This window comes from Myotis lucifugus, unplaced genomic scaffold (assembly GCF_000147115.1).
Source record: "Myotis lucifugus unplaced genomic scaffold, Myoluc2.0 scaffold_308, whole genome shotgun sequence".
Taxonomy (NCBI): domain Eukaryota; kingdom Metazoa; phylum Chordata; class Mammalia; order Chiroptera; family Vespertilionidae; genus Myotis; species Myotis lucifugus.
The window spans coordinates 815,814-829,188 of NW_005871356.1; the positions used below are offsets into that span (position 1 = coordinate 815,814).

The 13,375-nt window shown below is 39.6% G+C and overlaps 1 protein-coding gene across 3 annotated transcripts in view; it reads right to left on the reverse strand.

Moving 5' to 3' along the window:
* Window positions 1-12,090, reverse strand: part of METAP1 (methionyl aminopeptidase 1) — a 37,802-nt gene extending 25,712 nt beyond the window's left edge. Inside the window, exons 1-4 of one of the 3 annotated variants that reach the window (XM_023763917.1) lie at window positions 11,971-12,086; window positions 7,348-7,399; window positions 2,758-2,961; window positions 1,726-1,838 (exon numbers count right to left, since the gene is read on the reverse strand). Coding sequence is in view for 1 of the 3 variants with exons in the window: in XM_014465720.1 (XP_014321206.1) it covers window positions 1,726-1,838; window positions 7,348-7,399; window positions 11,971-12,024 (219 nt within the window). In the remaining 2 variants the exon portion in view is untranslated. Of the gene's footprint in view, window positions 1-1,725; window positions 1,839-2,435; window positions 2,455-2,757; window positions 2,962-7,347; window positions 7,400-11,970 lie in introns of those variants that run through there. The other 2 variants (XM_014465720.1, XM_023763918.1) reach the window with 2 other exon arrangements.
* Window positions 12,091-13,375: the final 1,285 nt, after the last annotated feature.

The following is a 13,375-nucleotide window of genomic DNA, read 5'->3' on the forward strand; positions in this document are numbered from 1 at the left end:
GAGAGAGAGCAAGATATGAAAACCTATTTGAAGAAATGATGACAGAAACTTCCCCTACCCTGTGAAAGAAATAGACTTCCAAGTCCAGGAAGCGCAGAGAACCCCAAACAAAAGGAATCCAAAGAGGACCACACCAAGACACATCATAATTAAAATGCCAAGAGCAAAAGACAAAGAGAGAATCTTAAATGCAGCAAGAGAAAAAAAGTCAGTTACCTACAAGGGAGTACCCATACGACTGTCAGCTGATTTCTCAACAGAAACCATGCAGGCCAGAAGACAGTGGCAAGAAATATTCAAAGTGATGAATAGCAAGAACCTACAACCAAGATTACTTTATCCAGCAAAACTATCATTCAGAATTGAAGGTCAGATAAAGAGCTTCACAGATAAGAAAAAGCTAAAGGAGTTCATCACTACCAAACCAGCATTATATGAAATGCTGAAAGGTATTCTTTAAGAAGAGGAAGAAGAAAAAGGAACTCTTACCATTTGCCACACCATGGATAGAACTAGAGAGCATTATGCTAAGTGAAATAAGCCAGTCAGAGAAGGATAAATACCACATGATCTCACTCATTTGTGGAATATAATGAACATCATAAACTGATGAACAAGGACTGATCCAGAGATGGAGAGGCATTGATTGGACTGTCGGGCCTTGGAGGGAAGGTAGGGGAGGGTGGGGGTAAGGGGGAAAGATCAACCAAAGGACTTACATGCAAGCATGTAGGTCTAGCCAATGGACACGGACAGCGGGGGGTGGGGGCATGAGCGGGGGGGGGGGGTAGGGGGTAACGTGGGTATAAGGACACATATGTAATATCTTAATCAATAAAAAAATATATTAAAAAATAAAAAAAATAAAAAAAAAATTTACTAACAAAGGAAATAAAAGTGAGGAAAACACTAAAAAGTTCATTCATTTCATTTAAATGAAAAAAGTTTTAAATGACACCTCAATTATCACAATATATCTATTTCATGAAGATTAAGCTTCATTTTCCTAGTGCTAATGCCACTTAAATATCCTAAGAGGGGAGGGTGGCCAGGGCCATTAAGGATTTAACATCACAAGCAGACAACAAGGTGCCCATGTTGTTCTGAACAAGCTGGCAAACCATCAACAACAATAAATTATATCGATAAGTAAATATACACCATTATGTTCATTATTATCTCTGGGAGCTAGGATTAAAAAGATGTTCTTATGTTGTTGATATTTGCCCCAAATTTTTAAAGATGTATTCTTTTTATTTAAAAAAAAAATCAGTAAAAAAATTTTAAATATTTGTGGATGACAAATAGATTTCAAATTAAATGGATTCCTATGTTAACGTGCTGAAGCCCATCTGACAAGAACATAGGAAGGAGTGGGAGTGGCAGGAGAGCCCTATCAAAATTAAGGTAGAACTATATCACGTTAAACAATTTTAGAAAGGTAGCAATATACGCTACCACCACGCCAGCCAGAAAATATCTATTCTACCATTTTCTTTTTTAAGATTAAAGAAGTTTTAATCCTTTCACCTAAAAATTTTTTCTTCTTCCATAATAGCCAATTATCCCTATTAACTTCTAAATAATGTTCCATAAAAAGAGCTAGAATGTGAACTTAATCCTGATTATATAATTCATAATTGGAATACAACTTACAGGTATCATTTTTAGTAAACTGAAAATTGGTTTTAAGAACGTTAAGTGTTCATTACCTTATTTACTCACCAGTGGATAATGTGGTCGGAGTTTGCCCGTGTACCGATAACCCGCCCATGGGTCAGTGTTAATATCACCTTCTAGACTCCAGGAAGACAATTCCCGCTTTGCCTTTTCATCTTCTACATGTTAAATGGATGAGAGAAAAAGACAGAGAGGAAGAAATGCTTCAGTGTCAAACTACTGAGCAGCAGCATTCTTTACCTGTAACTTGTGTGAACACCACACCAAAGAGTATACAGGTACAAAAGCCCAGCAAATTCCCGCCTTAGCCTATATCACCAAAGCTATTGTTTTCTTGCTATATTTACAACCCTATGATACCTCAAAGATCTGAGTGTCTTGTGAGAAAAAGCCTAAGCTAAACATATTGTAAGTTTTTATACATTATTGACTAGGAACAGCTCATAGTAGAATTCCTTTCCTCAAGCAAATGCTAAATGTATACTCTCTACAAGATCAATTTATAGAAAGCCCATTTTGAAGTATAAAGTCTGAGCCAAAGCAATATTTCAAATTGCTTAAAAAAATTTATAACCATCATTGCCTTTTCTCAGTACGGGGGTAACAGAAGAAATTAGAAAAAGGTAAAGATAAGGGGAGGGAATAATCAGTAGAAAATTACTGAAACCTCAGTAGAAAAATTTAAGAATCACACACACACACCCCTTACCAGGTTAAAGTTATTAATATATAATGTTGCATTTAGTGAAATGTACCTAAGACTCATTTCCACACAGAACAGACCAGCCCCTCTATGGTATCTCACATCAGCAAACTGACTATACCTCCATCTACAATGTAAAAAAAACAAAAAACAAAAAACACTAAATAGACCTTGAATAGCAGGAATTAAATCCCTCAGAGTGTCAACCTACATACCTCCCAAGGCACACCCTTCTTTTCTTGATTACTGCCATGCTATCACAAGTTTTGAAAGTCAGGCTTTAGATAATTTTAGAAGTGTATGAGAAAAATAAAACTCCCCCTTTACAAAATATATTTAAAGTACAAAATGGGGAAGAAAAGATGAAATCATACCATATTAAGCTAATGAAGAATGGTGAACTTGATGAAGTTGGTCAAAAGATACAAAATTCTAGTTATAAGAAATATGTTCTAGCGATGGAATGTACAGCATGGTGACTAAAGTCAACAAAAATATAATCCAGTCAAATTTCCTCATTTTACAGATGAGGAAACTGGGTAAGGGGAGGTTCCAGTAGCCAATCCATTCACATTACTCTGGAAGATAATACAATGATAATATTTCATATAAAGTAAAGAAACAGAAAAGAATGAGAATGGAAAAACAAAAGAAAAGCTCTACTGTGCTATTGAATTTTAAATATCTTTCTCACGTAAGGAATTGAAGAAAGCCACGGTGAATGCTAATGTCAGTAGGAAAACTATCTCTCACCCCAGGACAAAACTGGACTGCATTCACTGCCTCAGGGTCAAACATTACAGAAATACTTAGAGATGCAGGCCCACTGATGCCTGCTTCAGCTATGAAGAGCATCAAGTGCTTTTGTCTGGAATATGAACTGCAATAACAATTTCCACCTGAAACCTAGGGCAGAATAACAAGATGCAGGCTTTTGTTTTAACATACTCCTGTGGAGGCAGCAAGGAAAAAGAAAGATATAAAATCTTTCAAAGCTTCCAGCTGATCTGCATTCCAAGTTTTCCACAATCTATTTTCAAAAGAGAATTAAAAGCAGACCTCAAACAAGTAACACATATAAACAAGATTCCTAGATGACATTGAAATCTGGCAAATTCTTTTCGAATAATTTACTTAGGAAAACGTACACTTCAAAAGTCAGTTCATTTACATTTTAGGGTCAGTCTGAGCTGAGGCTTAAGTGCTAGACACATAATGGACACTTAATTCAGCTGAATTGGACTTGGGGTTGGTAACAAAATTGCAAACTAATTGATCTTTTTCAAAAAGCTGTGAAAGCACAGGACAGTGTAAATAATACCTGAAAGCTGAGTCTCACACACACATCTGGATGAAACAGGACCAGGTAAGAGGACCTGTTCCGTCCACAGTCTGGTTCAAAGTACATCATATCTAGGCTTTAGTCTTTAAAAGGTTCTGTGCAGGTTGCCTCCTCTGGTCAGCTGACACAACATGACTGCCTCTACCTAAGCTTTGCATAAGACAGGATCATCTGATCACAATTCTGACTCAGTTCTTCGAGAAATGACTACTAAGTAGCTGTGCAGCACTTACTATGCACTGTACGTATGCTAAGCATTTTACATGGATTTGTTTAATCCTCACAACAGACAAAATTTCAGCATTTTGAAGGTGAGGCTCAAAGTAATGTATGCTCACAAGTCTTTGGTGGAATCAATTCTGAAACATTACATAAAACCTTCACTCTGCAATCCAAAAATCAAGCACTCTAGTTTTGAGGGTAGAGGAGTGATTATTTAGATTTGGTTTGTTGTTTTTTTAAAAGAATTTTTACAGCATTTTTTGGGCTACTCAAAAGACATCTATCAAATGCTTCCACCTCTTACTTTAAGAAATGGGAGACAAGCACACTGAATAAATCAGTGATACATAAAAAGAATATCCTAATATATAAAAAGCCAGGGGCTGTCATGACTGAAACAACTGGACAGATGACTGAACAGCAGGCTGCATGGGCCGACCAGGCCGGCAGGGGTGGGGGGCTGTTGTGGGGTGACCAGGCCGGCAGGGGGGGAAGTTAGGGGTGATCAGGCAGGCAGGCAGGTGAGCACTTAGGAGTCAGCAGTCCCGGATTATGAGGGGGATGTCCTGGATTGGAGAGGGTGCAGGCTAGGCTGAGGGGACACCCCCCACCCCCATGCACGAATTTTGTGCACCAGGCCTCTAGTAGAATAAGAGAGTATTAAGATGTGAAACGCTACTATGTCCACTCTGGCAGGAAATATGCACCCAAGCTTCAGCACTGTGTGCCTTTAAGGGCTTTGTAATCTAACTGGTCCTTACTATCACACACAAAAAATAAGTCCTGGACCTAGCTGGTTTGCTCAGTGGATAAAGTGCTGGCCTGCAGATTGTAGGGTCCCAGGTTCGATCCCAATCAAGGGCACATGCCTGGCTGCGGGCTTGATCCCCAGTAGGGGGTGTGCAGGAGGCAGCTGATCAATGATTGTCTCTCATCATTGATGTTCCTATCTCTCTCCCCCTCTCCCTTCTCTCTGAAATCAATAAAAATATATTTAAAAAATAAATAAAAATATATATTTTTAAAAAGTCCTGTCCTTGCCCTAACCGGTTTGGCTCAGTGGATAGAGCGTCAGCCTGCGGACTCAAGGGTCCCAGGTTCGATTCCGGTCAAGGGCATGTACCTTGGTTGCAGGCACATCCCCAGTAGAGAGTGTGCAGGAGGCAGCTGATCGATGCTTCTCTCTCATCGATGTTTCTAACTCTCTATCCCTCCCCCTTCCTCTCTGTAAAAAATCAATAAAATATATTTTTAAAAAAAGTCCTGTCCTTGAATCATTTATTTAATTCACACTTGAAATTTTCCTAAGGCCTGATTAGCTTCTGCAATCAAGAGAACCCCAGGTCCGTATGGTTTCACTGGTGAATTCTACTAAACATTTAAGGGAGAAATAACACCAATTTGACATAATCTTTTCCAGAAAACAGAAGAGGAGGAAACACTTTGCATTTTATTGGAAATAAAATTACTCTAATGCCAAAACCAATCAAAGATATTAAAAGCTAATTACAGAAATATCCCACATGAGCAAACATATAAATCAGGCATCCTTAATTAGAGATCAGTACACACTACACCTTAAAAAAAAAAAAAAAAAAAGGAAAAAGGCCTTAGCATGTCATCTCATGACATGACCTACTTGATATCTTATCCCACTATTGTTTCTTGGAATAAGTTGCTATGTTTTATGATGCCCTGTTCCTTCCTAACCCAATATTCTTTCCCCCTAATTCCTTTCCCAATAATCTTCTTAGTTCCAACAAGGACCCTTCCCCAGACATTCCCTGCTCTAAGTAGTGTAGTTGGGATCAATTTATTAGGGAGAAGATACAGGGCTAGCCAGCTGAGGGTTGTCTCTATCCAATACAGCTCAAAGGGATCAAGAATATTAGACTTACCACTGAAGAAAATCATCCCAAAAGATCCAAGAGGGCATCACACTAAACACTGTGGTACGAGTAAAACCCAAATGGCCTTAGTTCAATGCAGTTAATAATTATGTTATTTTCACTCTGGGCACATCAGTGGTTTAATTCTCTTGTAGGATAGGTTTTAATGAAATAATTCACCCTTGGAAATCCAGGATTGAAGAAAGAGGCACATTTCAGTTAGTTAACAAATGCCTGGGGTAGAGACTCATTCTAAGCTCTTTTACTAACATAGTGTTTCACCTCAACTCTTCACTCACCTATGCTTTAACCTCCTGATTATAAAATATTAATAACTGCCTTAAAGAGCTCTAAAATACCAAACACATTAGAAATACAGCATTTTATCTATGAGTGAATAAAACTAAATGGCATTACTTAAAATCAATCTCTATATTTGATTTGAGGTAACAAATTCTGCCTTTTATGCTTTGAGAAAGTCATTTATTCACAATCAGCTTTCCTCCTCTCTAACCACATTTCCTCCCACAATAGTCTAACATTTCCATTAAATGTAGACTTCACTTTACACAAGCACAGAAAATATCTTTTTAAACTGTTGATATAAAACAATCTACCAAACTTTATTAAATCAACAAATTCCTAAAAAAATATATATATACACACACACACACACACACATACATACATACATACAAAGAGATAAAATAAAAAAATACCAAGGTCAGTAAGCTGAAACAAAACCCTTATATGAAGGACCATGTGCTGTCTGGCAAGCGTTCATCTATCAGGATAGCAATGCCATAAGAACAGAAACCCCCTGCCAATTTTCAGGTAATTGTGATGGGTTGTCTGTCTTAAGCCAGCCACACTAATGACATGAATTTACAAGATGAATGGCCAGAGCAGGAAAGGCCATTTCAATCAGAGACACATCGCGGTGGTGACAGCAATAGCTAAAGCAATAGCCAATAGTTTCACTTTGTGGTGTCTCACAAAATAACTTCAAAAGAGCAAATTAAACATCAGACTGGAAGTAATAACATTACATGACCAAAAAACCTAAAGTAATAGACTTTTGAGTAGAAAAGCCATCAAAATTCAAACTAAACAAAACCAAGCGATCAGGCTAAATGAAGCCAGATAGCTCATGTGTCCCAGCCCACAATAAGCAAACATTTCTAGCAAAGGAAAGACGGTGCTAAAAGATTAGACCTTCTCAGGTATTGCTCAAGCAAGATCCGTCTATCCCAGCAACCATTCATGTTTTCATGTCACATGTCATACAATAATATCAACAAAGATATTACTCAGCCACATTTTTTACATGATAACACATCATAAAGAATAAATAATATGTTCAAATTCTAGCTTTTGAATTACATTTAGAATATTCAAATATGCACTTTCTGAATATTCAAACATACACTTTCAAAACTGGAAGAATTCTTATCTTTTGCAAAAAAGCCACTTCGAAGACATACGGTGTAGAGATGTGTGATTTCACTTACTTGCTTTCTTATGTAGTAACTTGTGAGTAGCCCAACTTCCTTTAAAACATTCCTAAAAGAGCAAACATGAAAATTAGTGTCAGGCCTTCCTTAATTAGAAACATCTTTTTAAAAAAAATATATTTTATTGATTTTTTACAGAGAAGAAGGGAGAGGGATAGAGAGTTAGAAACATCGATGAGAGAGATCGATCAGTTGCCTCCTGCACGCCCCCCAGTGGGGATGTGCCCGCAACCAAGATACATGCCCTTGACGGGAATCGAACCCGGGACCCTTCAGTCCGCAGGTCGACGCTCTATCCACTGAGCCAAACCGGTTCGGCAATTAGAAACATCTTAAGGAACATTGTACATAAGAAAGGGTTATTGGAAATTTCATTTACAAAAAAGAAATCTTTGACTTCACTGAATATTGAGAAAAGCTTAAAAAATGATATCTGCTTAAAAATTTATTTCAAAAAGCAACCTAAACTGTAAATTACTTCAAATAAGCAAGAAACATTAGTCTATATTGTAAATAGTAGTCACAGTTACATTTTGAAGTATTTTAAAATAATTTAGGGACATAATCATAAGACAATTAATCATAAGACAAGGAAAATGTTGCATTATTTATAGAAGTTTGATTTTCAGTCATACCCACTTTGTTAACGATCTGCTGACAGCCCTACTAGACTGAACTCCATGAAGGAAGGGATCATGTTGAGCTTACCAACATGTCCCCAGAGCCAAGCAGAGAGCCTAGCACATGGTAGTACTAGCTGATTGGAGAAATAGATGAATGACTAGAAAGACTAAGCTTTTCACTTAGGAAAATAGGTTCACATAACGTATTTCAGACACCAGCAAGAATTACTGAACTGGAAAAACGAGTTCAAGTAATAAATTGAATTAAAATAACGAACTCAAGCAATAAATTAGAAAAATGATTCAATCGTATATATTACTTATGCTTTGGTTTTTAGAGTCTCTCTTTCAAAGAATTTAAAATACAGCAGTCGCCCTTATTAGTTTCACTTTCCGCGCTTTCCGTTACCTGCAGTCAGTTGCAGCTCAAAAATATTAAATGAAAAATTCCAGAAATAAACCATTTTATTTATTTTTAAATATGTTTTTAGTGATTTCAGAAAGAGTGGGAGAGGGAGGGAGAGAGAGATAGAAACATCAAAGATGAGAGAGAATAACCAATTGGTTGCCTCCTGCCGCTCCACACTGGGGATCAAGCCCGCAACCCGGGCATGTGCCCTGACCAGGAATCGAACTGTGACTTCCTGGTTCATAGGTTGATGTTCAACCACTGAGCCACTCCAGCCAGGCCAATTTGTACATTTTAAAGTGTGCTCCATTCTGAGTAGCGTGCTGAAATCTTGCGCAGTCCCACCCCAGACATGAATCATAGCCACACTGAATATATACACTGCCCGCCTGTTAATGACTTAGTAGCTGTCTCAGTTGTCAGACTGACTCACAGTATTGCAGTGCTTGTGTCAAGTAACCCTTATTTTACTTACTGGTAATAATGGCCCCAAAGCACAAGAGTGATGGTGGCAATCTGGATATGCCAAAGAGAATCCATAAACTTTATCATGGGTCTATATGTATAGGAAAAAACGTAGTATAGGGTTCAGTACTACCCGCAGTTTTAGGCATTTACTGGAGATCATATGGGGGAGGGGGGCGCGACTACTGTAAATCATTACAAATATTAAGAAAATCCACAACTTCCTACAAATGTTTTAATCTTTGCAAACATAAAAGAGTAAGGCATGGATAAGAGAAAAGGTAAGAAAAAATATAAAATAAAACACCCCTAGAACTACGTAGTAATCACACTACATTACACCAGTGATGGATGCTAGGCAACTCTCCCTAGAGGTCTACCCAAGGGCCTGAGGGCCTCCAGGGCCAGGATCTTCACTATTTCCCCTTTGCTCTCCTTGTATCCTCACAGCCTGCAGCAGCTAAGCCAAGAAAACCCAGGTCCTACCTAGTTCTCCTACCACAACATCAATATACTTCAAGTGTATAAAAAGGTATCCACAGCATCCTTAGATTTATTTTTATTTTTTTGAAGCTAAAACTGAGTTCAGTCTTTCGGAGAGAATGGAGACCTGGTGGGCAGAATAGTGCACCAAAGATGTCCATATGCTAATCCTCAAAACCTGTGACTGTGTTAGGTTACAACTATGGTAAAGGGGAATTGAAGCTGCTAATCAGCAGACCTTGGGATGGGGAGGTTATCTTTTTATCTAAATGGGCCCAATGTAATCACAAGTGTCCTTAAAAAGGCAGAAGAGCCCTAACCGGTTTGGCTCAGTGATAGAGCATCGGCCTGCGGACTGAAAGGTCCCAGGTTCGATTCCGGCCAGGGGCATGTACCTTGGTTGCGGGCACATCCCCGGGGGAGGTGTGCAGGAAGCAGCTGGTCGATGTTTCTCTCTCATCGATGTTTCTAACTCTCTATCCCTCTCCCTTCCTTTCTGTGAAAAATCAATAAAATATATATATTTTTTAAAAAGGCAGAAGAGGGAGGGAGAAGGAGTCAGGAAGATGTAACGATAGAAGCAGGGCAGGGAGAGATAGCAACGAAAATAATTTTATGGTTGGGTCACAACATGAGGAACTGTATTTAAAGGGCCAGAAGGTTGAGAACCACTGCTCTAGAAAGGAATGCCAACCTGCCGACACCTGATTTTAGCCCTAAGACCTCTGTCACACGTCTGACCTACAAAACTGTAAGATAAGTCTATTGCTTAAAGCCATAAAATTTGTGATAATTTGTTATAACAGTTACAGGAGGGAAAATGAGTTATTCCTATTTGTTGTCAAACTGCAAAAACTAATCACAACTGGCAAAAAGATGAAGAAATTAGTAGGAAAACATATATTTATGTTTTGAAAAGTCCCAAGAACTAAGTGATTTCTTCAGTATTACCACACCTACTACAGGACAAGAAAGGAAAAGTCAATTTTGACCTATAATATGAAGACAATCATAATAATAACTATAAGGTTACTGTTTACTGAATAAGTGCAGTATAGGCCTATATCTCATTTCATCCTCACAAGAACCCTGCAAGGCAGATGACATTATCCCCGCTCTACAACCGACAGCACCAAAGCACCAATATGCAATAATTTGTCTATCACATAACAGAACCATACCTTGCAGAAATAAGACTCAAACCCAGCATTACCTCACTAAAGGTGATAGTTTCTCACTGCTTTACGAAGTGTGGGTGGGGGTTATGGGTGTGTGTGTATTCAATTCAAAGCATAATTTAGCACTAAACTTAGAACCAGAAAACATGGGTGTGATTAAGCTCTACAACTGTAAGCTCTAAAATTTTATCTCTAAATCTAGAAAATGATATTATTAACCATTCTCATGGATCCTCAGTTGCCTCATCTATAAAGTGGAGTTGATATCTCCAGGAGCAGAAAATGGAGATTAGAGGAGATGATGTAAATAACCTATATGAAAGTAATTAACAAGTGTCTGTCCTACAGCAAGTATCAATGCAAACGACATCCCAGTGCTTATCACTATGCCTGGAACTGAACAGGTTTCCTCAATATAGGTTGGAGAATGAACTGAGATTAATGTGATCATATACACAAGAGCCTTCTAGTTGTAGGTGGAAATGTAAACTCTTTTCATTACCTACTAGGACAGGCTGCAAGCTGCCTACTCGATAGCCATTCTCCCTTTGCCTTAACACCAACAGAATCCTGCTAGTGGAGGTGTAATGTCCCAGTTAAAAACATTCCCAGCCTCCTTAATGATGCGGTGGCCATGTGATCTAGTCTGGCCAACAAAATGTAAGCCTCGCTGTTGGGTAGGACTTCTGGAAAGCTTCTTAGAAAACCAACATGTATTTTCTATTCTTTGCCCTTTCCTGCTTCTAACAGGGAGATGCTGCCTGAGGTGAAGCAGCAGTCCTGAGGCCACAAAGCCACAAGCAGACCCCAAGCGGCCTGGATCTCTAGTGACTTTGGGCAGGGACTGGAGTGATGCAGTAGAACAGTGATGGTGACTCTATGACACACGTGTCAGAGGTGACACGCGAACTCATTTTTTTGGTTGATTTTTCTTTGTTAAATGGCATTTAAATATATAAAATAAATATCAAAAATATAAATCTTTGTTTTACTATGGTTGCAAATATCAAAAAATTTCTATATGTGACATGGCACCAGAGTTAAGTTTGGGTTTTTCAAAATGCTGACACGCCGAGCTCAAAAGGTTCGCCATCACTGCAGTAGAACCTCTGGAGGGAGCATAGCCCTGCTGCCACCTTGATTTACGTTCAATGAAACTAATTTTGGACTTTTGGCCTCCAGGACTGAGAGAGGATAAATTTGTTGTTTTAATCCACTCAGTTTGTGGTGATTTGTTACAGCAGCCGCAGGAAGCTGATACAGTAGCTGACCAGTCATCAGGGCAGAGCAGAGGAATGAATCCAATTACTAACTACACTGAAACAGGGTGAAAGACTAATTACAGCCTTTCTGAAGTTTCTTCAACTTACATGTACTTATTTATGGAGTCAACTCCCAATTATTCATGATAATTTATAAATGGGGCAAGCAAAGGCAGATGAGTTATTTTAAGAAACTTAACCTTAGCCAGCAATTTCAACTTCTTCTCTTCCTCCCTGTCCAAGCTATTCTTCATCACAGATATGACTGGCAAAGGGGCAGGGCAGATTGGAGTTTCATCTGTTTTTCCTTCTTCCTGGCAAAGATGTTTATGGCAGTTAAGACTGTCAGTGAGAAAAAGATCAGGGGTGGGGAAGAAAAGAAGTGAAAGGAAAAGCTCAAAGTAGGCCCTAGAACCCCATTTTAAAGTCATCCAGGCCCAGAGGCAAAGTCCCACCACTGCAGAATGTTGGGTGCACCACTACTTTTCTTCACTTCCAGGTCTTAATGCTAATGTTTCCTTAACACCAGACAAACTGTCTGCATACTAACTATACTTGTGCAATTCCCCATTCATTTTCATTATGCAAGCTTAGAACAGATCAACTGAATGCCTGCCCAATGAGAACTATATATGGCTAAAGTGGGATACACATCTCCTAGGTACCGATATAGCCAATATTGTAGCACTACTATTATTTTCTTCCCTGAAAAATGAAGGACAGATTCTTGGCTGGGCACATAAACCCCCTTATCCAAAGTCCTAAACTACTCCAATTGTTAGATAAGCATTAGCAAAGTTTATACCCTCAGCCTGGCAATGCCTTTTCCTGCCATCCTGAAATTCTATCCTATATAATAAAAGGGTAATATGCAAACTGACCCTAGGAATGACCAGTCACTATGATGCGCACTGACCACCATGGGGCAGATGCTCAACACAGGAGCTGCCCCCTGGTGGTCAGTGCGATCCCACAGGGGGAGCTCTGCTCAGTCACAAGCCGGGCTGACAGCTGTGAGCGCAGCGGCTGTGGCGGGAGCCTCTGCCGCCTCCTCGGCAGTGCTAAGGATGTCCGAAGGGGAGCGAGCCTAAGCTGTCAGTTGGACATCTCCCGAGGGCTCCCGGGCTGCCAGAGGGATGTCTTGACTACCAGCTTAGGCCCGATCCCCCGGGGAACAGGCCTAAACTATCAGTTGGACATCCCCCAAGGGGTCCCGGACTACAAGAGCGTGCAGGCTGGGCTGAGGGACCCCCTCGAGTGCACGAATTTTCGTGCACTGGCCTCTAGTTAGAATATGAAGAAACAAAAGGACATTAAAAAAAAATGAAAACAATCTGTAAGAACAATGTATAAGTGAGTTCTATATTGGGTTAACACAAATGACCTTTTAGATATTCTTCAGCTCCACAAGCCTATAATTCCAGTTTTATAAGTAACTAGAGGCCCAGTGCACAAAATTCGTGCACTCAGGGGGGGGGGGGGGGTCCCTCAGCCCGGACTGTGAGAGGGCACAGGCCAGGCCGAGGGACCCCACCGGTGCCGGGGAGGGATGTGGGAAGTTGGCCAGCCAGGGAGGGACCGCGGGAGGCCTCCAGGAAATGTCTG